This window comes from Nerophis ophidion, linkage group LG05 (assembly GCF_033978795.1).
Source record: "Nerophis ophidion isolate RoL-2023_Sa linkage group LG05, RoL_Noph_v1.0, whole genome shotgun sequence".
Classification (NCBI taxonomy): Eukaryota; Metazoa; Chordata; class Actinopteri; order Syngnathiformes; family Syngnathidae; genus Nerophis; species Nerophis ophidion.
In genome coordinates, this window is record NC_084615.1 from 41,572,685 (window position 1) to 41,600,602 (window position 27,918).

Here is a 27,918-nt window from a genome sequence, read left to right on the forward strand (position 1 = left end):
GACATTTTCAAAGAAACCACGAAAAAACATCAACGTCCCGCCAAAGGCTCTCTGAGACATAATTAATCATGGCGCGGTTATCCTTCCTCTTTTGTTAGCTTTCTGTTACCATCTCTTATGTTAACTGGTCGGTTTTGACCCATGTCTTAAATCAGCTGTAAAATACACTAAAAACAATTATCTATCATCCAATTTGTTTCTCATCTCTTGGTTACCTTGTTAGGTTTCCTTATCCATTAAAATATTGGTTTTAATATTTTTGGTGTGGGCTATTGGGCCTTTTTTTGTCAGTATACCCCTAGATTTCAATTTTAAAAAATGGTAAAACGAACCTCAAGGGAATCGTATAAATAAAAAAAAGGTTGTTGTGTTACCTGACTATTACTGAGGGGTATTAGAACACATCTCTTAAATAAATTTGTTTTATTTATTTTTTCATTTTAATAATTTCAACTATAGTGACATCTATGGTGTTACGGGTCAATTTTGACCCATATATATTTACTTCAAGAAAAAGGCTAAAAAATATTTTTTTCAGCAACAGAACTTCAACATCAAGCAAATAACAACCAATCAAGCAGATCAAACCAATCGAAATAGAATACTAGTTCCAAAACCAATAAAAAACTAAATCAGAGTAAAAGTCTCTGTGTGCAAGAACTTGCATGTGTATGTGTTTAGATGCATGTGTGGCAAAAAGTGACTCTTTTAGTGTGTTCTTTGCAGAGATATTTCTTGCAGTTGAAGCACAATACGTTTGTCTTTCTCTCCTTACTGCTTGGGCAGACCTGACTCCTCTTTCTTTGAGAGTCAGGTGGCCTGAGTGGAGTTGTGGCGCTGGCAGTTTTGGTTGGTGTTGAGGCAGAGCTGGCTGAGGAGGATGCTGGCACGGATGCTTTTTGTGTTGCTGATGAAGTGGACAGAGTGCTAGGCAAGCTCTGCAGCTGTCTGACCAAGGCTGTAGTGTCTGGGTCTCAGGGCACCCGTACCCTTTGCTCAACGTGTGGCTTGACAAGGGAATTTTCCGCTCCTCAAGGAACATTCTCTCGCTTGTTTTTTTTGGTTGAGTTTCACCCTTGGTAGATGTGGGTCCACAACACAAATGCATGACATGCAGACATATCGAGGATGTTGTAAAACACAACCATTGGCCATCTCCTGGTCATTCGCTGGCAAGTTTAAGTGGCAGTCAGCTTGTCCAAGTTGTCCACTCCTTTGTTTTTGTTATAGTTGAGGACAATTGTGGGCTTTTTGTCACTTCCTGATGCATCTTTGTGAAGAGTAGACATAAGCATCACATTCTGTTTTGTTTTTTTTGGACAATATGAGACAACAGTGGTGGTGTCTGTAAAAGCAAACTTTGAGGAGGAGCCCTGTCCTTCACCTTGAACATTTCAGCATGCAGCACAGGTTTATTTTTCTTCACTGTGCCCACCATGGTAACTATACTCCTGAAAAGTTCTTGTCCTTCTTCTCACCACCGGTGGTCTCCTCATCAGACTCATCAGATGTGTCTGTGTCTTCTGGATGACACTCCACATTGTCTTCCTCCTCAGAAACCTGTTCATCCGTATCACTATGCTGCTCTGTGTCCTCTACCTCGTTTTCACCAAAAATATTATCCAGAACTTCTCTCACTGTAAATCTTTTTTTCATTTTTGCATGTTGGAAATTGGAGAAGTGCACTCTGCAAGTCAACAACTCTATACTGAATTGACCTCAAATATCTGGACATGCCCGTCTTTGTTTGTTTTTGTACTGGATAACAAGGTAAAATGAGAATCCCCTAAAGCTCACATTATTGGGAGAGGAGCTGGCTGTCAGTGTGTTCAGTTTTGGCTCTACTAATTGCTTTATAGTCTTATTTTCATAACTGGGTCGAAACCGACCCTAACAACACCAAGGTCATAATTTCAACCAGAGCATTTTATAATTTAGTGGAAAAAAAAAAAAGTTTTATTTTGTTGAAATAGACGTTCATGACAAAGTCAAAAAGCCTTGATGCATAAAAATAAATTTATGTGGTTCTTTTATGCATTTAAAAACTAAAACGAGTCGGTGCCGAACCTAACACAAGACGAAGGTTAATAAACATTAACCCTTCTATTTATTTACTTCTACTTACTGCTGCGCACGTTGAAGCTTTGTTCAAAAGTGTCTTACTAATTGGAGCTGCGAGGTTTTCATCAAAAGAGAGATCACAGCCGCCCGGTTACGAGGACGCAGACAACAAACGTGGACCAGAGTGCTGACAGGTTGTTAATCTGTGATGGATCTTTGGCTCTCCAACACCGCGGTGATGGTGTTGGTCGGGAATGCTGCCGTCGCCTGCATGAGGAGAACATGTGTTGCTGTGTGTGTGTATGCTATGTGGTACACACACTCATTAGCGCGAGCCGCAGTGCAGACTAGCTCCAGTTACAGTAGTAAACACAACGTTTGAAGTTTTAATAGAGACCCCAAAAGCAGAGCAGGCCTGAAGAAGGCCGAACCTAAAGGCAAAGCTTGAGACAAAGAGGTGGGAACTAATGAGGGGGAAAAAAAAAAAAAAAAAAAAAGAGTATGTGTGCATTGGGGCAGTGGGGCGGTTATTCGGGTCACGTGACCACAGAGGACCTTGAAATTATTGATACACAACGTATGCATCTGTTGCCTTGGGATATACAGTACAGCAGTGGTTCTCAAATGGAGGTATGCGTACCCCTGGGGGTACTTGAAGGTATGCAAAGGGGTACGTGAGATTTTTAATAAATATTCTAAAAATAGCAACAATTCAAAAATCCTATATAAATATATTTATTGAATAATAATTCAACAAAATATGAATGTAATTTAATAAACTGTGAAAAGAAATACAACAATGCAATATTCAGTGTTGACAGCTAGATTTTTTGTGGACATGTTCCATAAATATTGATGTTAAAGATGTATTTTTTTTGTGAAGAAATGTTTAGAATTAAGTTCATGAATCCAGATGGATCTCTATTACAATCCCCAAAGAGGGCACTTTAAGTTGATGATTACTTCTATGTGTAGAAATCTTTATTTATAATTGAATCAATTGTTTATTTTTCAACAAGTTTTTAGTTATTTTTATACCTTTTTTTTCAAATAGTTCAAAAAAGTCCACTACAAATTAGCAATATTTTGCACTGTTATACAATTTAATAAATCAGAAACTGATGAAATAGTGCTGTATTTTACTTCTTTATCTCTTTTTTTCAACCAAAAATGCTTTGCTCTGATTAAGGGGTACTTGAATTAAAAAAATGTTCACTTGGGGTACATCACTTAAAAAAGGTTGAGAATCACTGCTGTACAGTATTTGAATAGGCCAGGGGTCAGGAACCTTTTTAGCTGAGAGAGCCATACAAGCCAAATATTTTAAAAAGTATTTCCGTGAGAGCCATATAATATTTTTTTAAGACTGAAAACAACTATTATTCTATCTTATTTCAATTATTGTGGAGAAATATTGGGAAATACATATCATAGCAACATAATGCCTTTATTTCACAGAAAAGAGCAATTTGTATCATTTTTAAAGTACGGTATAGAGACCACACAAAACCACTCTTAATTAGGTCAGGATTACTAAAACTAAAAGACATTGTAGAATTGAATACTCTATTAATGATGTTCAAAGCGAGAAATAAAATTATTCCGAAGGACATACAAAAGTTATGTGTTTACATCTGAAGATGAGAACCACAGAAGGCCGTATGACTTTAAACATCCAAGAGTGCGAACAAATTTGAAACAAATGTGCTTGTCTGTTGTTGGTGTGAAAGCATGGAATTCTCTTAACTAAGACTTAAAAAGCTGTAAGAATATCTTTGTTTTTAAAAAGAGTTATAAAAAGAGAAAACCGGAATTATATCAAACTGAATTTTGATTTAGATTGGACATGTCATTGTGAAAATGCTTAAAGGAAAATTGAAAAGCATGTAGGAGTTCGGGTGTTGTTGGAGGGAACAGTTATAAAGTCATCGAAAATAATTTGTGTTAAAAAGGGGGCAGTTGAATATAACAAGAGCATTCATCCATCTGCTCCTTTCTGATCATGGAAATGTATAAGAAACAAATAAAACAATGAAAGTGTCAATTGTACGTGGCTTGTATATATGCATTTTCATAAAAGGAATAAAAATAAATGATGACGCATGCATTTTTAAGTAAGTCCAACATTTTTAGAGTATAATAAGTCTCTTATTCTTTTTAATTACATTGTTATTCTGAAGCTAACCAACAATAAATGAAATACTTCTTACCATTAATGCGACTTTTTGAACAGGTGCGGTAGAAACCGGATAGATGGATTAAAATGCATGAGAATCTTTTATATTTTGAACATTATTTTTGACACTGTGATTACCGGCAGAATTATTCATTACTTACCGTGTTTAGCAATGTCAGCTAAGATTTATCTGAGAGCCAGGTGCAGTCATCAAAAGAGCCACATCTGGCTCTAGAGCCATAGGTTCCCTACCCCTGGAATAGGCCATTCCACCAAATCAGTGCAATTGGTTCTCCAGGTAGTAAAATGGCACTATAAAATTTTCTTTTTTTTAATGCAAATTTTCCTACAAAATATTCTGATTGCATATTTAATATATAAAATCGAAAATATTAATTTAAACTCCCTCAATACTGAAAAATAAATATATAATTGGTCGCCAGCTTCTGCTTATCTCGTGTTGTCATGTCTTTGTGATCATGTTTTGTTTGGTTATGTACTGTTGTTTTTTTGGACTCTTAGTAGCTCTTTACGCTCCCTTGTTTTTTCACCATGACGACCATTAGTTTCACCTGTCATGTGTTCATGACTCACGCACCTGATTCATTTGGACTCAAGTACCTAATTTGTTTGGACTCAAGCATCTGTTAATAATCACATCACTATTATATAAGCCAGTGGTTCTCAAATGGGGGTACGCGTACCCCTAGTGGTACTTGAAGGTATGCCAAGGGGTACAGGAGATTTTTTTATTTATATTCTAAAAATAGCAACAATTCAAAAATCCTTTATATACATATTTATTGAATAATACTTCAACAAAATATTAATGTAAGTTCATAAACTGTAAAAAGAAATGCAACAATGCAATATTCAGTGTTGAAAGCTAGATGTTCTGTGGACATGTTCCATAAATATTGATGTTAAAGATGTATTTTTTTGTGAAGAAATGTTTGGAATTAAGTTCATGAATCCAGATGGATCTCTATTACAATCCCCAAAGAGGGCACTTGAAGTTGATGCTTAGTTCTATGTTTAGAAATCTTTATTTATAATTGAATCACTTGTTTATTTTTCAACAAGTTTTCAGGTATTTTCATATCTTTTTTCCAAATAGTTCAAGAAAGACCACTACAAATGAGCAATATTTCTTATACAATTTAATAAATCAGAAACTGATGACATAGTGGTATATTTTACTTCTTTATCTCTTTTTTTCAACCAAAAATGCTTTACTATAATTAGGGAATACTTGAATTAAAAAAATGTTCACAGGGGGTACATCACTGAAAAAACGTTGAGAACCACTGATTTAAGCCATAGTTACCAGGTAGTCAGCCGGGTGACATCACTCTTGATGCACTATTGATATACCCCTGCCATTATTTATCTCTTGCTCTGCCCATGTTGGATCTCTTGTTTTTGAACGGCCCACGCCATAGTTTTCGTCAACCTAAGTGTTTTGTTTTTTTACCATAGTTCAGGCAATGTGTTTACGTTTTTGTTTCCTTAGCCAAGTTGGTGCCCCCGCCCTGTGCGCGCCTTTTGTTTGTATTTTGTTAGTGTTCAAATTAAATCATGTCTTTACCTTCACGCCTTGTCCAGTCTAGTCGCTTTGCACCATGGGAAAACAAAACGCGCCAAAGTCCAAGTCCTGACAGTTGTTATGTGCTTAGTGTCAACATGTAATTTGCGTAAATGGGGTGTGGATATATTTCATGTATTTGATCATTCTATGCTGAAGAAGCACTCCTTATACTTTTAGTCCTGTTACTCCCAAAAAATATATATATATATAGAAAAATATAGTGTGGAGTGGAATAAAGGTAAAACAAAAACATTTCAAAATATAATTTAGAAAATGTATCTCAAACAAGTGTGTGTGTGTGTGTGCGTGCATACAGACAAAGTAATCATCCATCCATTTTCTACGGCTTGTCCCTCTTGGGGTGGCAGGGGGTGCTGGAGCCTATGTCAGCTGCATTCGGGCGGAAGACGGTGTACACTCTGGACAAGTCGCAACCTCATCATAATTTCCAAAAAATGCAGCGCATTCCAGCCCGCATCCGAACGTTTAAAAGGGCCCAGTGCACGTTCATGTGGGGAGGTGTCTGTGTTGCCGAATATATAGGTAGGCATTGCAATAAACAGATTTTGAGTCTTTATGAGGTCTTTACAACAGGTTCAGCTGTGCCCAGATGTTCATGTTCGCTGGTACGTATGTGTATGCGAAAGCCAACAGAAGTCAACGTGGAAACCTCTCATTACCACAGCGAAGGGACCCCGGGTGATACAGGGTGCAGGAAAGGTTGGGTATGTTTGCTTCAAAAAAAGAAAAAACATTTCCAGAGCCAAGTGGGCTGTCTTTGTTATTAAAAAAATACGATATAAAATATTTTAAAAACATACAAAGTATTTATCAGGTTTTACACCGTACCTCATTAAGATAGGCCTTCTTTTTTTTTTTAAATGCTTAAACCTCTTTCACACAGAAGCTTTTTTTCAACAAGCCATCTTTTTGGGAATGAATAGTAGGGTTGCCCAATATTGATCATATACATGATATAAATTTGTCCAACAATAAAGCTTTCATTCTATCGGTATATTGTGATAATGCATGTTGATGACACATTCTACATGACCTGTACATTTGAGAGCAAAAAAAAAAGCTAACAAATGCGTCTTCAACACAATGTAGTAGGGTTGCCCCGATACCAATATTTAGGTACCACTACCGGCACCAAAATGTATTTCGATACTTTTTGATACTTTTCAAATTAAAAGGAGACCACAACAAACGCGGTACAAAATTGATGGATGGATGGAATTGTATGATACATTAAAAATATGTTGCTTCTTGCAATTAAAGAATCATTTTGTCATTAAATTAGATAGTAAACATATGAGTAGTAACTATGCTAATTCGGCTGCTGACGTATGCAGTAACATATTGTGTCATTACTCATTCTATTATAGTGTCAAAATTATGTTGGATTATTAATCAAATTTTTCATTTACTGTTAATATCTGCTCATTTTATGTTTTAACATGTTCTATCAACACTTCTATTCAAATGTAATAATCACGTATTCTTCTGTTGTTTGATACTTGTTTGGGTTCTTCCGAGAATGTTGTAGTCGTAATGATTTGTGCAGTCCTTTGAGACATTTGTGATTTGGGGCTATATAAATAAACATTGATTGATTGATTGATTGATAGGTTTTGGGTGTACTACAAACCCCTTTTCCACATGAGTTGGGAGATTGTGTTGGATGTAAACATAAACGGAATACAAAGACTTGCAAATCATTTTCAACCCATATTCAGTTGAATATGCTATAAAGACAACATATTTGATGTTAAAACTGATAAACAATTTTTTTTTTGTGCAAATAATCATTAACTTTGGAATTTGATGCCAGCAACACGTGACAAAGAAGTTGGGAAAGGTGGAAATAAATACTGATAAAGTTTAGGAATGCTCATCAAACACTTATATGGAACATCCAACAGATGTGCAGGCTAATTGGGAACAGTTAGTTGGCTTCAATGATTGAGTATAAAAGCAGCTTCCATGAAATGCTAAGTAATTCACAAACAAGGATGGGGTGAGGGTCACCACTTTGTAAGCAAATTGTCGAACAGTTTTAGAACAACATTTCTCAACGAGCTATTGCAAGGAATTTAGGGATTTTACCATCTACGGTCCGTAAAATCATCAAAAAGTTCAGAGAATCTGGAGAAATTACTGCACGTAAGCGACGATATTACGGGCTTTTGATGCCTCTGGCGGTACTGCATCAAAAACCGACATCAGTGTGTAAAGGATATCACCAGATGGGCTCAGGAACACTTCATAAAACCACTGTCAGTAACTACAGTTGGTCGCTACATCTGTAAGTGCAAGTTAAAACTCTATTATGCAAAGCCAAACCCATTTATCAACAATATCCTGAAACGCCGCTGGCTTGGCTGGCCCCGAGCTCACCTAAGATGGACTGATGCAAAGTGGAAAAGTGTTCTGACGAGTCCACATTTCAAATTCTATTTGGAAACAGAGGACGTGGTGTCCTCCAGAACAAAGAGGAAAATAACCATTCGGATTGTTATAGGCGCAAAGTTCAAAAGCCAGCATCTGTGATGGTATGGGGGTGTATTAGTGCCCAAGGCATGGGTAACTTACACATCTATGAAGGCACCATTAATGCTGAAAGGTCCATACAGGTTTTGGAGCAACATATATTGTCATCCAAGCAACGTTATCATGGACGCCCCTGCTTACAGCAAGACAAGTGTTACAACAGGGCTTCACGGTGGCAGAGGGGTTAGTGCGTCTGCCTCACAATACGAAGGTCCTGAGTAGTCCTGGGTTCAATCCCGGGCTCGGGATCTTTCAGTGTGGAGTTTGCATGTCCTCCCCGTGAATGCGTAGGTTCCCTCCGTGTACTCCGGCTTCCTCCCACTTCCAAAGACATGCACCTGGGGATAAGTTGATTGGCAACACTAATTTGGCCCTAGTATGAGAATGTGAGTGTGAATGTTGTCTGTCTGTCTGTATTGGCCCAGCTATGAGGTGGCGACTTGTCCAGGGTGTACCCTGCCTCCCGCCCGATTGTAGCTGAGATAGGCACAAGCGCCAAAGCTGTCATGCTTAAAGTACTCCTGTGTCCATGAACGTATTTACTGGGTTTATGAAGAATAAAAAAAGACGAAAGTTTTTTTGATAATAAAAATTATTTGATGAAATCATTGTAGTATCATCCATATACGGCTATAGTACTTGGTATTGTTACAGTTGATGTCTGTGTAAACCCACCCAAGGCATTTGTTTACATTAAGGAGTGCTAGCTTGCGTTTAGCGGTTAACCATTGTATCCTCCTACCCTGCATATAGTGAAGCATGTTTAGCTATTCCTAGTCCTGTGGGGATGATATTTGTAAGAAACATAGTGTATTTGTCACCATGGCGGCAAGGATTAGTGATCTAGAAGTAGCTAAAATACTACCTCTTGCAGAGCGGCGCTCCAGAGTTTATAGGTTATTATCTTTTAAGTCATAATGCATTCATTTTCCCTCTTCCATCTCCACACTGTTTCTGCTTGTAAGTGCTCCATGAGTGTGCGTTGCCTAATATGCGCGTCTGCTCGTTTTACCAGCAATGTCACAATGCGACAACAGCGCGCTGTCATGTCCAAAAAAAAGTACCATTAATACACTCTTTGACACACAAAGATTCAGCAAAATCGCAGCTGTAACAGTAAATCCGGAATTTATTGTATGGCCTTTATACACTTTTGCCTTCCACACAGAACTCAGGAAAGTGAACTTCATTCATAAAACGTCACGGTTGAAAACTATTTTACACAGGCTCTAAAACTACTTCCAATGCGAGAAAATTGCAGTCCCCAAATTCCATGTCAGTGCTTTTCACACCGAACATCAACGCTGCAAAAAGCAGGGGAAAATACAGCATAGAGATAGCTTGAAAGGGACATTTTTTAACGTAAGTAAAATAAGTAGATAAAAAGTGATACGTGAAAGGCAGAAAAACAGACAGAATGTTGCTAACTTATTCTAACACTTATATAATCTTGCAACAGTCATTTCTCTGATGTATTTTAGCTTGTATAGAAGGCATGCGAGTCATTTAATGGAATAAATCACGCAGCGTGATAGGAAAATTAAACTTTCTTCTCCCTTTAGACAATAAAGTTCAGAGAAAGTGATTACACGGCCTCCACGCAAGTTTTAGCACTTTCAGTCTTAACCTAAAATAAACAAAACAAATGCCTAGTAGGAGAACTTACAGTCAAAATAAAGGATTTATGGCATCAGGCGCGGGAGGGGAGCTTGGAGATTTTAGACAATATGAAAATAAAAGTGCAGTAAAGCTGCGCAGGGCTTGATTGTGGTCATCACAGGGACGTGGCTGCCGTCCAACATGGCCGACTTTATAGCTACATCTGAAAAAGCAAGCGAGAGCGGACGTCAACAGATTCAGAGACCATTAGAGTCAAATCTTTTTCCCGATGTGGCCGCGGTCTCCGGCGAGGAAAAAAAAAAGGACTCCCGGGCCCTTTTCAGGCCTCAGTTCAGTTTACCGAGCTTTTTATCAACACCTTTCACTCCCCCTCTTTCTTCCCTGGCTTTACATAAATCCTTACATCATAGCCCTGCTATTAAAATGAGTTTTATAAACATCAGGAGGGAAGCAGGAATTTCTGCTTTTTAAAGGGTAAAATAGGACTTAAACACACAAATAGTTTAGCGCTATTTGCAACCCTTCAACGACTTCAAATCCAACTTTAAAGTACCCCTCATGACATACATCCATCCGTTTTCTACCGCTTGTCCCTTTCACGGTCGCGGGGGGGTGCAGGAGCCTACCTCAGCTACATTCAGGCGGAAGGCGGTGTACACCCTGGACAAGTTGACACCTCATCGCAGGGCCAACACAGATAGACTGACAACATTCACACTCACATTCACACACTAGGGACCATTTTAGTATTGCCAATCAACCTACCGGTACATGCTAGATGTAAATACCCTGGATAATGTATATGATATCAGGGGCATTAGACTGAACTATTGAATTGTATCCATCCAGCCATCAAATTAACTGAATGGGAAAAACAGGCATCTGAAATCACCAAAGACCAAAGTTTGTCATTTTCACCTTTAAATAAATGAACTTGTTTTTATGCTTCTACCTTCCCCGACCTCCCCAAATGGCCCACAGGCATCACTATATGTACAGAGTATACATACATTTTTAAATACATTGTTTATTTTCTCATATAATTATTTCATAGTGGTATCCATAACCAACTAGGTATCGTCTAAGTCAGGGGTAGGGAACCTATGGCTCTAGAGCCAGATGTGGCTCTTTTGATGACTGCATCTGGCTCTCAAATAAATCTTAGCTGACATTGCTTAACACAATAAATAATTATTAATTCCGCTGGTAATCACAGAGTTAAAAATAATGTTCAAATTATAAAAAATTCTCATACATTTTAATCCAACCATTTGTTGTCTATCGCAGCTGTTCAAGATGTCCCATTAAGGGTAAGAAGTATTATATTTATTATTGATTAACTTTAAAATAACAATGTTATAAAAAAAGAATAAGAGACTTATTGTACTTTAAAAATGTTGGTCTTACTTAAAAAAAGCCCGCATTTAGTTGTATTCAATGTTAAAAAAATATCATATTGCTCTCACAGAAATACATTTTGAAATATCTGGCTTACATGGCTCTCTCAGCCGAAAAGGTTCCTGACCCCTGGTCTAAGTCAATGGTTTTCAAATGGGGGTACTTGAAGGTATACCAAGGGGTACGTGAGATTTTTTTTAAATATTCTAAAAATATCAACAATTAAAAAATCCTTTATAAATATATTTACTGAATAATACTTCAACAAAATATGAATGTAATTCATAAACTGTGAAACAATGCAATATTCAGTGTTGACAGCTAGATTTTTTGTGGACATGTTCCATAAATATTGATGTTAAGGATTTTTTTTTTTTTTGTGGAGAAATGTTTAGAATTAAGTTCATGAATCCAGATGGATCTTCATTACAATCCCCAAAGAGGACACTTTAAGTTGATGATTTCTTCTATGTGTAGAAATCTTTATTAATAATGTAATCACTTGTTTTTCAACAATTTTTTTGTTATTTTTATAATTTTTTTTCCAAATAGTTCAAGAAAGACCACTACAAATGATGAATATTTTTGCACTGTTATACAATTTAATAAATCAGAAACTGATGACATAGTGGTGTATTTTACTTCTTTATCTCTTTTTTTCAACCAAAAATGCTTTGCTCTGATTAGGGGGTACTTAAATTAAAAACATGTTCACAGGGGGTACATCACTGAAAAAAGGTTGAAAACCACTAGTCTAAGTACTTGGGTGATATTATTCATTGCCCTCTAAGATAAATTATTGAACTCTTGAATTCATCTGTGTTTATTTGCATTACAATTACTTTGCTGCCACCTACAGGCTGAAAGAGAAAGCTGACAAAGCATGGCGGAGAAATGAATGCAAACAATTCCCAATATGAATTAATGTCCACGTTAAAATGAGAGCAACAACTCGTGTAATTACGTATAGCTAGCGAATAAATGACACTTTTGGATGCGAACCGTTCAAATGGTTGGTTTAAACACATTACATGAAAAAGTATTCAGAGTGTGTTTACCTGATATCTGACGTTGTCATGACGTCCATTTTGAAACGGTGTCATCTCAAACGAGCTCGTTTTGTAATATTCTGCGAACAAAATCAACAAAAACGAAACAATAGTTTAGATATCTCCGCGTTTTTTTGTATATACTTCGATATTGCAACTCACTGCTGTCTTTTAGGAGGATTTGTTCAACCCCCCGCGACCTCAAATGGGAGACCGCTTATTCCCTTTTGGGGTCGCGGGTGGCACTGGCGCCTATCTCAGCTGCGATCGGGCGGAAGGCGGGGTACACCCTGGACAAGTAGCCACCTCATCACAGGTGCCGACAGTATACCATAGTTTAATATTTCCACATGTATTGCAATAGAGTTTGGGGTGCTTGTCAATCATAGCTTTAGAAAATGTTAATAAATCAAAACGAATTGTTGAGAATAATAATCAATATATGGTCATCATCTGCTCCTGTTTTAAAACATAGTACTGATCGGAAAATATACATTTTATATGTATAAGTGTGTACATGTTTCTACTGGGGCGGCATAGTTCGGTTGGTAGAGTGGCCGTGCCAGCAACTTGTGGGTTCCAGGTTTGATTCCCGCTTCTGCCAACCAAGTCACTGCTGTTGTTTCCATAAGCAAGACAGTTTCTCCACCTGCTCCCAGTGCCACCCACACTGGTTTAAAACAAAATGTAATTTAAATATTGGGTTTCAGTATGTATGTCATGTCTTGTGATCATGTTTTGTTTAGTTATGTTCGGTTTTGTTTAAGACTCCATTGCTTCCGTTTTTTCAGTGCCTTGTTTTGTCGCCATGGTTACTTATTAACCTACACAATGGCCTAGGTGGTTGGAGTGTCCGCCCTGAGATCGGTAGGTCGTGAGTTCAAACGCCAGCCGAATCATACCAAAGACTATAAAAATGGGACCCATTACCTCCCTGCTTGGCACTCAGCATCAAGGGTTGGAATTGGGGGTTTCTTGTTTGGACGGGGATGGCGGGTCCGTTCTGTGTGTCGTGCCTGGTCGTTTCGCGGTGTTGCCATATTTTTGCTGAGGGGATTTGGTGGAGAACATCGACGGTGGGGTTCGCAGCTTTTGGTCGCTGATAAAGGAGCCTTGCCTTTACTGGAAGTAGCAGATGATGACGTCACCGGTGTGAGAGCTCATCACATCATCACATAGTTTTGGGGCGGTATAGCTCGGTTGGTAGAGCGGCCGTGTCAGCAACTTGAGGGTTGCAGGTTCGATTCCCGCTTCCGCCATCCTAGTCACTGCCGTTGTGTCCTTGGGCAAGACACTTTACCCACCTGCTCCCAGTGCCACCCACACTGGTTTAAAAATGTAACTTAGATATTGGGTTTCACTATGTAAAGCGCTTTGAGTCGCTAGAGAAAAGCGCTATATAAATATAATTCACTTCACTTCACAAATCACCAAAAATGATTCCCGGGCGCGGCACTGCCGCTGCCCACTGCTCCCCTCACCTCTCAGGGGGTGATCAAGGGTGATGGGTCAAATGCAGAGAATAAACTCGCTACATCTAGTATGTGTGTGACAATCATTGGTACTTTTACTTTATTGTGTTCACCTGTCTCTGATTAGTGCTCACCTGCTTCCCGAGCACTAATCAGAGGCAGTATTTAAGCTTGTCATTTCCAGTCAGTCCTCCTGGCGTCATTGTTCTCTTCATGCTCTGTCCATGCCTGTTTTTCATGCCAAAGTCCATGTTGCTCTTTTCGAGCCACAGTGAGTGTTGTTTGTTTTATGCTCATAGTTTACGTTAAAGTTTTATTTTTGTTTCCTTAGCCAAGTTGTGCCTCCGCCGCTGTGAGCGCTTTTTCTTTTGTACCTTTTTTAGTTCAAATTAAAAAATCTTTATACCTGCACGCCATGTTCCAAGTAGCAAGTAGTCCGTCTGCTTTCCTGGGGGAACGACCCCTCAGCAAGCTGCTACCCCCCACACCCCCCTCCCCATTATGACAATGTAAAGTGCTTTGAGTCACTAGAGAAAAGCGCTATATAAATATAATGCACTACTGATTTACCAATATCCATCCATCCATGCATCCATTTCCTACCGCTTATTCCCTTTGGGGTCGTAGGGGGTCGCTAGAGCCTATCTCAGTTACAATCGGGCAGAAATATAGTTTTCCATATTTTTTTTTAACTTGTTCTGCTAACAAACATCCTTATTTAACAAGATATATGTATATGTCTACCAGCAATGTACACTTAAAGGGAATTGCACTTTTTTGGGAATTGTGCCCATTGTCACAATCCTATAAAAAGACAAGAAGACTGGTGTCTGCTTTAATGCTTGTTAATTCCTAAATAAACAATAATAATAATAATAATGGATTAGATTTATATTGCGCTTTTGTATTGTTAGATACTCAAAGCGCTCACAGAGAAGTGGGAACCCATCATTCATTCACACCTGGTGGTGGTAAGCTACATCAGTAACCACAGCTGCCCTGGGGTAGACTGACGGAAGCGTGGCTGCCAGTTTGCGCCTACGGCCCCCCCGACCATCACCAATCATTCATTCATCATTCATTCACCAGTGTGAGCGGCACCGGGGGCAAAGGGTGAAGTGTCCTGCCCAAGGACACAACAGCAGCGATTTGGATGTCAATAGGTGGGAAGCGAACCTGCAACCCTCAGGTTTCTGGCACGGCCGCTCTACCCACTACGCCATGCCGCCCCAAACAAACAAAAGTCAGCTTACAAAAGAACAATGAAGTCAATTGGAGGTCCTCTTTTCCGCCAAAACAGTCCTTTAAATAACTATCCATAAAGTGTCAACAATACTGCATTTACATGTTGTGATTGAAATATTACCCAAGTATTAGTGATGTTATTTTAAGCGCTCACGCAGACAAAATGTTTATGGCGGAGTTGTTTGTTTACGTCATCGGCTGGTGTGATGCTTTCTCCCCTTAGAGCCCATCCATCCATCCATTTCCACTGCTTATTCCCTTCGGGGTATCGGGGGGCACTGGAGCCTATCTCAGCTGCATTCGGGCAGAAGGCGGGTTACACCCTGGACAAGTCGACACCTTATCGCAGGGCCAACACAGATAGACTGACAACATTCCCACTCACATTAACACACTAGGGACCATTTAGTGTTGCCAATCAACCTCTCCTTAGGTGCATGTCTTTGGAGGTGGGAATAAGCCGGAGTACACAGAGGAGAACATGCAAACTTTAACAGAAAGATCCTGAGCGCAGGATCAACCCAGGACCTTCGTATTGTGAGGCACTAACTCCGTGGAAGTTAATTCTTCATCATAAATCATACCTCTCACCTGGATAGTAGAACGATGAGGATATAATCCAACAAGTTAGTCAATTTTGGCATCTAATTTAGACATGGAAATGGGGAGAAAAACATATGAGGCTTGCTTTACTCCCTTTTTTGTACACAAGAATGATGAGTAATTTTTCACCTAAATGGGAATGTATGAACATCCAATCAGTTGGCATTTCAGTGACAGCCGACATTGTACAGTAAGTGATGTTTGACAATCGGTAAAAAATGGATGTACGGATGTATCGCAATCTGTTGTCTGTCCCTAATCAGAAATAACTCTTGATAGGCTCTCTACTTACAGGTGACTTTTGCAACGCTTTCGCCATGTAAGATTTGCACGTGCACATCAAGGTTGCTTATGTGTTGACAAGATGGTGAGTGACAGCCATTTATTAGACCCGGAAACATTTTTGATGATAAACTTGGTAATTGTGAGAAATATAAATTATTGTAAAACAAATGTGTTCTGATATGGTTACAGTGTCTGTCCTGAGATCGGTAGGTTGTGAGTTCAAACTCCGGCCGAGTCATACCAAAGACTATAAAAATGGGACCCATTACCTCCCTGCTTGGCACTCAGCATCAAGGGTTGGAATTGTGGTTTAAATCACCAAAAATGATTCCCGGGCGTGGCCACCACTGCTGCCCACTGCTCCCCTCACCTTTCTGGGGGTGATCAAGGGTAATGGGTCAACGTAGAGAACAATTACGCCACACCTAGTGTGTGTGTACTTTAACTTTAACTTTAAACCGCTCATGGTAACATAAGCAAGCCAATGGTGTTCTTGTTTTATTTTTTGCTTTGAAAAATGTAACTGAGGTTTGAGGCCCCTGACTTAGCTGAAAATGCACATGTTAAAAGATCCAGTGCAATTTTGCCTTTTTAAAGAGATGTCCTAAAATGTATAAGTGAAAAAACTGGTAGAGCAGATCTGGGTGGAAATGTCTCGATTTATAGCTTTAGAGAGGAGCGTCTACATACAATTATGTAAAGACACTTATCAACAACTTATCTGCAGTAATATAAACTGGGCGCGTGTGCGGAAAGCCTGCATGTCAACGGTGGCCGATGCCCAGCAGAAGGCCGTCAACATCACCTAGCTGCTGGGACAATGTCTGGGAACACCCACCCTCAACCAAGAGATGGAGACAAATTTGAGTAAAACAAGTGATGCTGAGGATAACCAAATCTTCTCTGGCATTTCTAAGGTGTCCATCTACTTCTGGCAGCAGGAGGGAATTAGGGGAACACTGTAAAATTTTAAGAAAAAAAAGAGCTTGAAGAAAAATTGTTGCTTGTAAGGTAAGACTTAAAACATTTATTAGAAATAATACAGTCAAAGTTAAATTCATTCAACCAGTCTTTGAATTTTATTTGTTTCTTGGCACATTTGGGGTTCAAAATATTCAAGGCAGTACTGTTCAGAAAGTTTTGGGTCATGCGTAGATTCAACGCAACCTTATAATGACCAATTATTTATTTAAAACCAAACAAAAGGCAGCATCTATTGCATGTGGGCAATTCCACCCAATTCTTGTTAAAATAATAATTTACATTTTGGTAATTTTCTAACTAAATCTGATTCACATCTTGCACTGCCCAACTCAGGGAACTTTTCTATTTGACAGTGGCACCTCAACTTAAGAGTGCTTGGAGATATCATCTCTCTCTCTCAAATTTGCAAGAAAAAATGTAAGCATCGCCGCCATTTTTTTAACTTTGCAGAAACCACAAACATTTGCCTAAAAACAGCTACACTGTGCTAATTTGCATAAGCAGAAAAAAATCTAATGCCTGTCAAGGATGTTAAAATATTTTAACCATAAAATATGGAGAAGCTACAAACAGATACTGTAGAAGTTCACTGTACATTGTTACATTACTTGAAAAAAATACTGTCGTTGTTGGTACTACATTATATTGTATTGGTTTATAAAATAGTATCTCAAAGTTTGTTTTTATTTTTAAAGGGCAAGTTACATGTTAAAAGGGAGTTGTTTGGAAGATCAATAATCAAGTAAATTGATTTTAAATAATTTCAATGGTAGCCATTGATTTTAGATGCAAGTGTTTTGAGGTCAGATTAGGTCGAGGTACTACTATACAACGTGTTGGGACAAAGATGACTCATTTGTGTAACAGAACTGAAAGTAACAGTGAGTGGGTTTTTTTTTTTAGCAAATACAGGAAATATAGCCACAAGGCATTTATGCTTATAGCATTGACACTAAGCACATTACAGTGATTCACAAAAAATAATTTAAAGAAATAAATATCTTAAAAATGGTATAGGTAACCAAACTGAGGGATAACCTGGGGACATGACTGACATGTCATACATATTATTTTAGAGAAAATAAATGTTAAATTATAGATGGTATGATAATTAACAAAAACGTGTAAACATCACATTTATGAAGGATTTAAATCATTATACCGTTTTGGTGAAGAAGGAGCTGAGCCGGAAGGCAAAGCTCTCAATTTACCGGTCGATCTACGTTCCCATCCTCACCTATGGTCATGAGCTTTGGGTCATGACCGAAAGGATAAGATCACGGGTACAAGCGGCCGAAATGAGTTTCCTCCGCCGGGTGGCGGGTCTCTCCCTTAGAGATAGGGTGAGAAGCTCTGCCATCCGGGGGGAGCTCAACGTAAAGCCGCTGCTCCTCCCCATCGAGAGGAGCCAGATGAGGTGGTTCGGGCATCTGGTCAGGATTCCACCCGAACGCCTCCCTAGAGAGGTGTTTAGGGCACGTCCAGCTGGTAGGAGGCCACGGGGAAGACCCAGGACACGTTGTGAAGACTATGTCTCCCGGCTGGCCTAGGAACGCCTCGGGATCCCCCGGGAAGAGCTAGACGAAGTGGCTGGAGAGAGGGAAGTCTGGGCTTCCCTGCTTAGGCTGCTGCCCCCGCGACCCGACCTCGGATAAGGGGAAGATGATGGATGGATGGATGGATTAAATCATTATATTTCATAGTAAAGTCTAACTTTAGGAAGTAGGCAACACATATGCTAGTTTTCCAGTGTTTACTTAATTGTGTTATGCTTAAGCATGCAAATATATCAATGTACAGGACACTTAACCAAGTTAATTAATACATTTTATAGTTAATTGGAATGTGCATTTATTTAGACATTTTGTTCTCTGGGGATGCAAAAGTCATTCTTTTGTGTAAAGGTCCATTTAGTCTACATTGTTGTTGGAAAGAGAAGTTATGATTGACTTACATCTTCAGGTACAAATATAATTTGTTGCAACATAAGAGCTCAAAGCAAGCATTCAAGGATTCACGCTGCTTTTTCTTTGGTTTAAAAAATATATACGGTACAGGCCAAAAGTTTAGACGCAACTTCTGATTCAATGGGTTTTCTTTATTTTCATGACTATTTACATTGTAGATTCTCACTGAAGGCATTAAAACTATAAATGAACACATATGGAGTTATGTACTTAACAAAAAAAGGTGAAATAACTGAAAACATGTTTAATATTCTAGTTTCTTTAAAATAGCCACCATTTGCTCCAATTACTATCCACATTGTGGAGTTATGTAGTTTACTAAAAAAGGTGAAATATCTGAAAACATGTTTTATATTATAGTTTCTTCAAAATAGCCAACCTTTGCTCTGACTACTTTTTCGCACACTCTTGGCCTTCTCTCGATGAGCTTCAAGAAGTAGTCACCTAAAAGGGTTTTCACTTCACAGGTGTGTGCCTATTTTGAAGAAACTAGAATAAAAAACTTGTTTTCAGTTATTTTACCTTTTTTTGTTGAATAAATAACTCCACATTTCATAGTTTTGATGCTTTCAGTGACAATCTACAATGTAAATAGTCATGAAAATAAAGAAAACACACAGAATGAGGAGAAGGTGTATCCAAACGTTTTGCCTGTACTGTATACTCATTCCAATGGGGAGAAACTGGTTGTGTTCACCCTTAAAGATATTGCCAATAGTGAGTAGCTGTGACTCGGTGCTGTTACACGGTACTGCAAGTAAAATACATTCAAATTTGCTGGTGGTTAGAGGGCAGTCATCCTTTCCGTGACACATTCGGTCAGGCGTCCATTATCTCATCTTCAGGGAAGATCTTTCTGAGCCAGGGCAGTGGGACGAAACGCTCGCCGTCAAAATGCGTAAAATACCTCTCCAAGGTGGGAATGTCCGGCTAAAAACATTGCAGAGTAAATTCATGGCAAATCTGAAGATGTGTTTGGATTTGTTTGTTTTACCCCAATTTTATCCTGCTTCGTACCTGCGTCCCCCTCAGGCGCTTGAGTTGTGTCTGAGGCAAGTAGGCCACAAACAAAGAGGATGACCCAGGCCCACTGAACAAAACCTTGTAGTGTGGCGTCTTCTCTGCTGCACGGCCCTGAATGACAATACCATGGACAATTTACTCAATGCCTTGTGTACTCAAACATGGTTTACTTGATGTTTTCAGGGTTGTGCATTGAGATGTGTAAGAATGTTCAAGTCAATCCCAGTTTTTGTTGGTAGCAATGCCACTTTGAGCTGTATTTGTCATTAAAAAATACAATAGCACAGGCACAGTTGGAATGCATGTTGACAAGTGCAACAGTGACTGACCCCCATGTTGCTGTACACCTTGATCACCCATTCGGCAGGGGCGCGCATCTCAGGGTCCCAGCTGACCACCACCCCCACATGGTGGCCCTTCCTCTCCATCACCACCTCACCCACCCGCAGGAAGACAAAGGGCGGCCGTGGACTGCGCACCGCCTTGGAGGCTGAATAAAAAGTGAACTTTACTCTCTTTGTCGTAGTCTTTGATAACATTTCAGCGTGAGGGGTTATTATGGCGGGGGTAGGCAAACCTCCAAAAAATCCCTGGTTGTTGTCGATCATCATGGTCTCCAGGTCAACCATCTTCTGAGTCACGTCATCCTCAGTATTTAGACCAAGGAAAGACCTTCAGAGAGGTACCACGTTTAACTTCATATATACACACGCATATCATATATATATCCATCCATCCATCCATTTTCTGCCGCTTATTCCCTTTGGGGTATATCATATATACACACACACTTACTGTATATACAAACCCAAAAACCAGTAAAGTTTGCACATTGTGTAAATCGTAAGTAAAAACCGAATACAATGATTTATGAATCCTTTTCAACCTATATTCAATTGAATAGACTGCAAAGACAATACTTTTAACCTTTGAACTGGAAAACTCAGTTATTTATAATGTTTATTAATTTACGGAACATTAATCGTCTTCGCCCATCCCTTACCCTACCTACCGCTGCCATATTAGTCCATAGCCTGGTCACCTCTCCCGGTAACTAAAGTTAGTCGCAACTCTCTCCTGTTTGGTCTCCGTCACAAGTCACTTCACAAACTTCAGCTTCTCCAGAACTCTGCAGCCTGGATAATCACCAGAACTCCTTCAATCCAGCACATCACCCCTGTTCTGCAGCAACTCCACTGGCTACCCATCACACATCGTATTCACTTTAAAATAATTCTCCTCACTTTCAAAGCCATCCATAACCTCTCTCCATCATATCTCTCTGACCTGATCCATGTCGCCACGCCCTCACGTTCCCTAAGATTCTCTTCATCCATCCATCTCACTGTCCCCTTATTTAAACTGTCCACCATGAGTGCCCGAGCTTTCAGCCGCTCTGCCCCACATCTTTGGAACTCATTACCACCAGACCTTCGCAACTTGGACTCATTATCCCTCTTCAAGTCAAGACTCAAAACACACCTATTCCAGACTGCGTATTCTTTGTAATCATCTTATCTTATCTATCTTTGTTGTTATTATTGTTGTTTTTATCCAATTTGATTTTATTGTTTTGATTTTGTACGGTGTCCTTGTGTGCCCAGAAAGGCGCCTTGTAAATAAAATAAATTATTATTATTCTTATTATCATTATTTGCAAATGTTTGCTCATTTGGAATTTACTGCCTGCAACATGTTTAAAAAAAGCTGTCACAAGTGGCAAAAAAGACTGACAAAGTTGAGGAATGCTAATCAAACACTTATTTTGAACACCCCACAGCTGAACAGACTAATTGGGAACAGGTGGGTGCCCTGATTGGGTATAAAAGCAGCTTCCAAGACATTGGGAAAGGGTCACCACTTTGTGAACAAATGCGTGAGCAAAATGTCCAACAGTTTAAGAACAACATTTCTTAGCAAACTATTGCAAAGAATTTAGTGATTTTACCATCTATGGTCTGTAATATCATCAAAAGGTTCAGAGAATCAGGATAAATTACTGCATGTAATATGGAATGCCCGTGACCTTCGATACCTCAGGCGATACTGCATCAAAAAGGGACATCAAAGTGTAAAGGATATCACCACATGGGCTCAGGAACACTTTAGAAAACCACTGTCAGTAACTAAAGTTGGTCGCTACATCTGTGAGTGCAAGTTAAAACTCTACTATGCAAAGCGAAAACCATTCATCAACAACACCCAGAAACGCCGCCGGCTTGCTGGGCCCGAGCTCATCTAAGATTGAGTGGAAAGTGGAAAAGTGTTCTGTGGTTTGACGAGTCCACATTTCAAACTTTTTTCAGAAACTGAAGACGTTGCGTGCTCCGGAACAAAGAGGAAAAGAACCATTGGGATAGTTTTAGGCGCATAGTTCAAAAGCCAGCATCTGTGATGGGTGTATTAGTGCCCAAGGCATGGGTAACTTACACATCTGTGAAGGCACCATTAATGCTGTAAGGTACATACAGGTTTTGGAGCAACATATGTTGCCATCCAAGCAACGTTACCATGGACGCCCCTGCTTATTATTGCAGCTAGACAATGTCAAGCCAAGTGTTACAACAGCGTGGCTTCATAGTAAAAGAGTGCAGGTACTAGACTGGCCTGCCTGTAGTCCAGCCCTGTGTCCCATTCAAAATGTGTGGCGCATTATCCATCCATCCCTTTTCTACCGCTTATTCCCTTTTGGGCTCGCGGGGGGCGCTGGTGCCTATCTCAGCTACAAACGGGCGGAAGGGGGCGTACATCCTGGACAACTCGCCACCTCATCGCAGGGCCAACACAGATAGACAGACAACATTCACACTCACATTCACACACTAGCATTATGACGCCTAAAATACGACAAGGGAGACCCCGGACTGTTGAACAACTTAAGCTGTACATCAAGCAAAAATGGGAAATAATTCCACCAGAAAAGCTTAAAAAATTGGTCTTCTCAGTTCTCAATCATTAACTGAGTGTTGTTAAAAGGAAAGGCCTTGTAACACTGTGGTACAAATGCCCCTGCGCCAACTTTTTTGCAATGTGTTGCTGCCTTTAAATTCTAAGTTAATGATTATTTACAAAAACAAATTAAGTTTCTCAGTTTGAATATTAAATATCTTGTCTTTGCAGTCTATTTAATTAAATATAAGTTTAAAAAAATTTGCAAATCATTGAATTCTGTATTCATTTACAAATTACATAATGTGCCAACTTCAGTGGTTTTGGGTTTTGTATTTACATATATACAGTATAAATCCATCCATTTTCTACCGCTTATCCCGTTTGAAGCAGGTGAAAATGGAAAACGATGCAAAGACTCACCACACTTTGGACATCTGCTGCACTGTCCACTCTGTCCACACGCTACCATTGAGGTAAGACCTGCTCCACTCTTTCCACACTCTAAGAAACCTGAAAAAAAAATTTCAGTTTAGAGATTCTGTCTGCTGAACACACATCATACTTTTATTTGGCTAAAATGTTAGATTTTTTTTTTTTTGTGATAAAGTTGTGACATAATTTGACCTGAAGGGTTGACTGATGTGTAATTGAGTAATTGGCTACTAGGTCGAGCCACTGCTAGTAAATTGCTCCATTCTGGGAAACCGCAAATCGCTTTCCTTTTGTTGTAAGTTGAACATAAACAAAGCAAATGGCCAACTACATAAATAAGATACTATCCATCCATCCATTTTCTACCGCTTATTCCCTTTGGGGTCGCGGGGGGCGCTGGTGCCTATCTCAGCTACAACCGGGCGGAAGGCGGTGCACACCCTGGACAAGTTGCTACCTCATCACAGGGCCAACACAGATAGACAGACAACATTCAGACTCACATTCACACACTAGGGACCATTTAGTGTTGCCAATCAACCTATCCCCAGGTGCATGTCTTTGAAGTTTTAAGGAAGCCGGAGTACCCGGAGGGAACCCACGCATTCACGGGGAGGACATGCAAACTCCACACAGAAAGATCCCGAGCCCGGGATTGAACCCTGACTACTCAGGACCTTCGTATTGTGAGGCAGACGCACCAACCCCTCTTCCACCGTGACACTATAAGATAGTATTTGTTTGTTATTAGATTAGATAGTACTTTCATTTATTCCTTCAGGAGAGTTCCTTCAGGAAAATTAACATTTTCAGCACAATCCCATTCAAGATCAGACAAACGTTACAGGGAGACAGAACAGGATCGCTGACGGGTCTGCTGGCTTCCAGCGCCCCTTACAAAAAAAGTGAGATACAGGTAAACAAGTGAGGGGAATGGGAGAAAAAAAAATAGATTAAAATAAAATAAAATATAATAAAAAAAATCGGTCTAAGCCTGGGCCCTGGAGAGGGGGTCCAGACTGAGGCCAAGGGAAAAAAACAACAACAACTCATAGCCATAGTACACATCCCTTTCACATGTGTGTAAGAGGGAAACATCAAACATCAAAGAAGGCAAAGGACATTAGAGATATTAAAGCAGCGGAGCTGATGCAACCAGCCACTTACATACAGCTATGAATAAAAATTAAAAGAAACATATACACTGTGGTGGCCTCTGCGGTGTTCCACGCCCTCGTTCGCTGGGGTGGAGGGAGCATGGCCACAGACAGGAGCAGATCCAACAGAGCAACCAAGAGAGCCGACTCCACTCTCGGCCGCCAACCAATTCTCGGCCAGTGTCCAGTCCGCATGGATGAGCGAGGATACGTACGAGGAGACTGAGGTGTCCGACACCTGCTCACCCAGCCAAGACACCGCAAAGCCTCTCCGTCCCGACACTCAGTGCCAGCTCCGCAGCCCTGTCCCCTCATCCGCATCTCCTCCAGTCCCTCCAAGGAGATGCGGATGAGGGGACATGTTGGGGGTTAATTTATGTCATTATGCAAGTTGCATAATTGGCCATGACACATATGGAAAAAAAAAAAAAAGTGAATTGAACCAAATACTACATACATAATAAGAGTCCTTAATTGAACAATATTGCATCCCAAAACAGCACATTTGTCAATATAAACAAGTTATTGTTATTATTAAGTCAAATTATTATTGTTCCATATTACCTACATATACAGTCTCTTCAATGCAGAAGCGTATTAGAAATTAGTCCAGGACCAAACGTGTCCGCATCATTCAACTTTATTATAGCCACTTGGTGTCGCCGAAAAATTAATACTCCACTTCAAAAGCATAAATATGTCATAAGGTTAGTGTTCTCTGTCTAATTTTACTTAATAAAACATTTTCTAATGTTCCACTTTACAAAATAAAAGTAGGTACTATATGGCTTGTGCTATTGTATTGGATAAATAATGATAATGGCCACGCTTCAATACTCAAATACTGTATGTTTAGAAAAACAAAAGACTTTGCCTCTGTCAATTCTTTTCGTGTTTCACTTTGACCAATGATACAATACAAACCTCTTCAGGTTTTAACAAGCCAAATTTAAGACTTTTTAGGACTTTTTTTAAAGACCATAATGAATACAATTTAAGACTTATTTCACATCAATACAGGCAAAAAAGTACATAAGACTTGAAGGAAAATTGGAGTCCAGAGTTACTTGCAAAGTATATGAATTTATTCACAGCTCTTTCACATTGGAATACAAAAAAGTTAACCTAACCAAAAACACCAGAAACCTCTCGGTTGTGAACCAAGATGTGTTTGGAAGTCAGAATAAAACAATTGCCAAATTGTTATTATCTACTTTTAACTATTGGTAAACTCTACAGTCGTTATAGCGTCCTCAAAAATCCAAACATTTCAAAGAGAGACTGAAGTTCATGCATGTTTTAAATAAAGTAACGTCATTAGATTTTTAAGACCTTTCAAAATCGTATTTAAGACCTTTTATGAGATTTTAGGAGAATTTTAGATATTTTAAGGCCTTAAATTCAAATGACTGGATTTAAGACGTTGCAGATGATGTGGTTCTGATGGCTTCATCTGGCCAAGATCTTAAGCTCTCACTAAGTCGGTTCACAGCTGAGTCTGAAGCGACTGTGATGGGAATCAGCCCCTCCAAGTCCGAGTCCATGGTTCTCGCCCGGAAAAGGGTGGAGTGCTAGGTCCGGGTTGAAGAGGAGACCCTGCCCTAAGTGGAGGAGTTTAAGTACCTCGGAGTCTTGTCCACGAGTGAGGGAAGAGTGGATCGTGAGATTAGGTTGGTTCACAGCTGAGTGTGAGGCGACTGGGATGGGAATCAGCACCTCCAAGTCCTATTCCATGGTTCTCGCCTGGAAAAGGGTGGAGTGCCATCTCCGGGTTGAACAGGACACCTTGGTTCAAGTGGTTGAGTTTAAGTACCTCGGAGTCTTGTCCACGAGTGAGGGAAGAGTGGATAGTGAGATTGACAGGCGGATCGGTGCGGCGTCTTCAGTAATGCGGACGCTGTATCGATCCAGTGTGGTGAAGAAGGAGCTGAGCCGGAAGGCAAAGTTCTCAATTTACCGGTCGATCTACATTCCCATCCTCACCTATGGTCATGAACTTTGGGTTATGACCGAAAGGACAAGATCACGGGTACAAGCGGCCGAGTTGGGTTTCCTCTGCCGGGTAGCGGGGCTCTCCCTTAGAGACAGGGTGAGAAGCTCTGCCATCCGGGGGGAGCGCAAAATAAAGCCGCTGCTCCTCCACATCGAGAGGAGCCAGATGAGGTGGTTCGGGCATCTGGTCAGGATGCCACCCGAACCGAACGCTTCCCTTTGGAGGTGTTTGGGGCACGTCCGACCGGTACGAGGCCACGGGGGAGACCCAGGACACGTTGGGAAGGCTATGTCTCCCGGCTGGCCTGGGAACACCTCGGGACCCCCCGGGAAGAGCTGGACGAAGTGGCCGGGAGACGGAAGTCTGGGCTTCCCTACTTAGGCTGCTGCCCCCGTGACCCGACCTCAGATAAGCGGAAGAATATAGATGGATGGATGGATTTAAGACTTGTTTTAGACTTTTTAAGACCCAGTGAATACCCTGATAATAGTTCTGTTCTTGCGCTTTTCCGCAACAGTTGTGATGCGCTGTGGTATACTTTGTGGTGGTCTATTGTAAGCGAGTGCTGCTACTGACTGGAATGCTCATTTCCCTCCCGACGGTGAAAGGTTTAAGTGAAACTCTGACTGTACTGCAGTTCTACCGTGTGGACGCGTGGAGGCGCTGCGCCGCCGTGTAGCCGCTCCAGCGGGAGATGAAGTACTGGGCCGGCAAAGCGGACAGCAGCAGCGCCAGTTGGAGTGCGGTGGCGGCCGTCAGCTGAGGCATCACCTGCGGACACACACACACACACACACACACACACACACACACACACACACACACACACACCGAGGTAAACCTCCACTTACCAAATGTGGGCGCGGCTAACAACTTTAAGGAAACAAATCAACGAATAATGTGCGGAAGTTGTGTCTTTACCTTATTTGGGAGCAAAGTTGGCTGTGATGTCCGACTAAAACATGGCCGACGAAGCAGTAAAGACAACAAACCGCCAAACGTGCGAGTACGTGTGCTTTGTTGACATCGCCGCTGCCACCTGTCTGTTTACATGCCACACGTGGGCGGGGCGTCTCGTCCAATCAGGGCGTCCCACGGAAGAAACAGGTGCCCTTTGGGAACGCGCCACGTCAGAATTAAAGCGCGTCCTCGCGACCGGATGGGAGTGTTGCTCACATGCCGTGACAGGAAAGTCCAAATAATTTCATCTTTTCATTAATAATTTCATCTTTCGTTTGTATCTTTAGTTCAGGGGTCACCAACGCGGTGCCCGTAAGGACCAGATGAGGCGCCCGCTGGCCTGTTCTAAAAATAGCTCAAATAGCAGCACTTACCAGTAAGCTTCATCTATTTTTAAAATTGTATTTATTTACTAGCAAGCTGGTCTCGCTTTGCTCGACATTTTTAATTCTAAGAGAGA

The 27,918-nt window shown here is 40.3% G+C and overlaps 1 protein-coding gene and 2 long non-coding RNA genes across 4 annotated transcripts in view; 1 reads left to right on the forward strand and 2 right to left on the reverse strand.

The window, feature by feature from the left end:
• Positions 1-12,764, reverse strand: part of LOC133553120 (uncharacterized) — a 156,326-nt gene extending 143,562 nt beyond the window's left edge. The window contains exons 1-3 of one of the 2 annotated variants that reach the window (XR_009806848.1): positions 12,608-12,764; positions 12,455-12,525; positions 9,490-10,200 (exon numbers count right to left, since the gene is read on the reverse strand). This is a non-coding gene — a long non-coding RNA (uncharacterized LOC133553120). Of the gene's footprint in view, positions 1-9,489; positions 10,201-12,454; positions 12,526-12,607 lie in introns of those variants that run through there. The other variant, XR_009806846.1, reaches the window with a different exon arrangement.
• The window catches only part of LOC133553119 (uncharacterized), a 31,216-nt gene extending 10,681 nt beyond the window's left edge, over positions 1-20,535 (forward strand). Inside the window, exon 3 of the long non-coding RNA XR_009806845.1 lies at positions 20,392-20,535. This is a non-coding gene — a long non-coding RNA (uncharacterized LOC133553119). The remainder of the gene's footprint in view (positions 1-20,391) is intronic.
• Positions 17,107-27,577, reverse strand: si:dkey-261l7.2 (uncharacterized protein LOC569751 homolog). Its single transcript, XM_061900971.1, has 7 exons — positions 27,420-27,577; positions 27,142-27,269; positions 23,337-23,426; positions 20,602-20,696; positions 20,354-20,514; positions 20,019-20,135; positions 17,107-19,931 (listed from the first exon to the last, which is right to left on the reverse strand). Exons 2-7 carry the CDS (start codon positions 27,264-27,266, stop codon positions 19,821-19,823), a joined length of 699 nt encoding a protein of 232 aa, XP_061756955.1. The 5' UTR covers positions 27,267-27,269; positions 27,420-27,577; the 3' UTR covers positions 17,107-19,820.
• Positions 27,578-27,918: the final 341 nt, after the last annotated feature.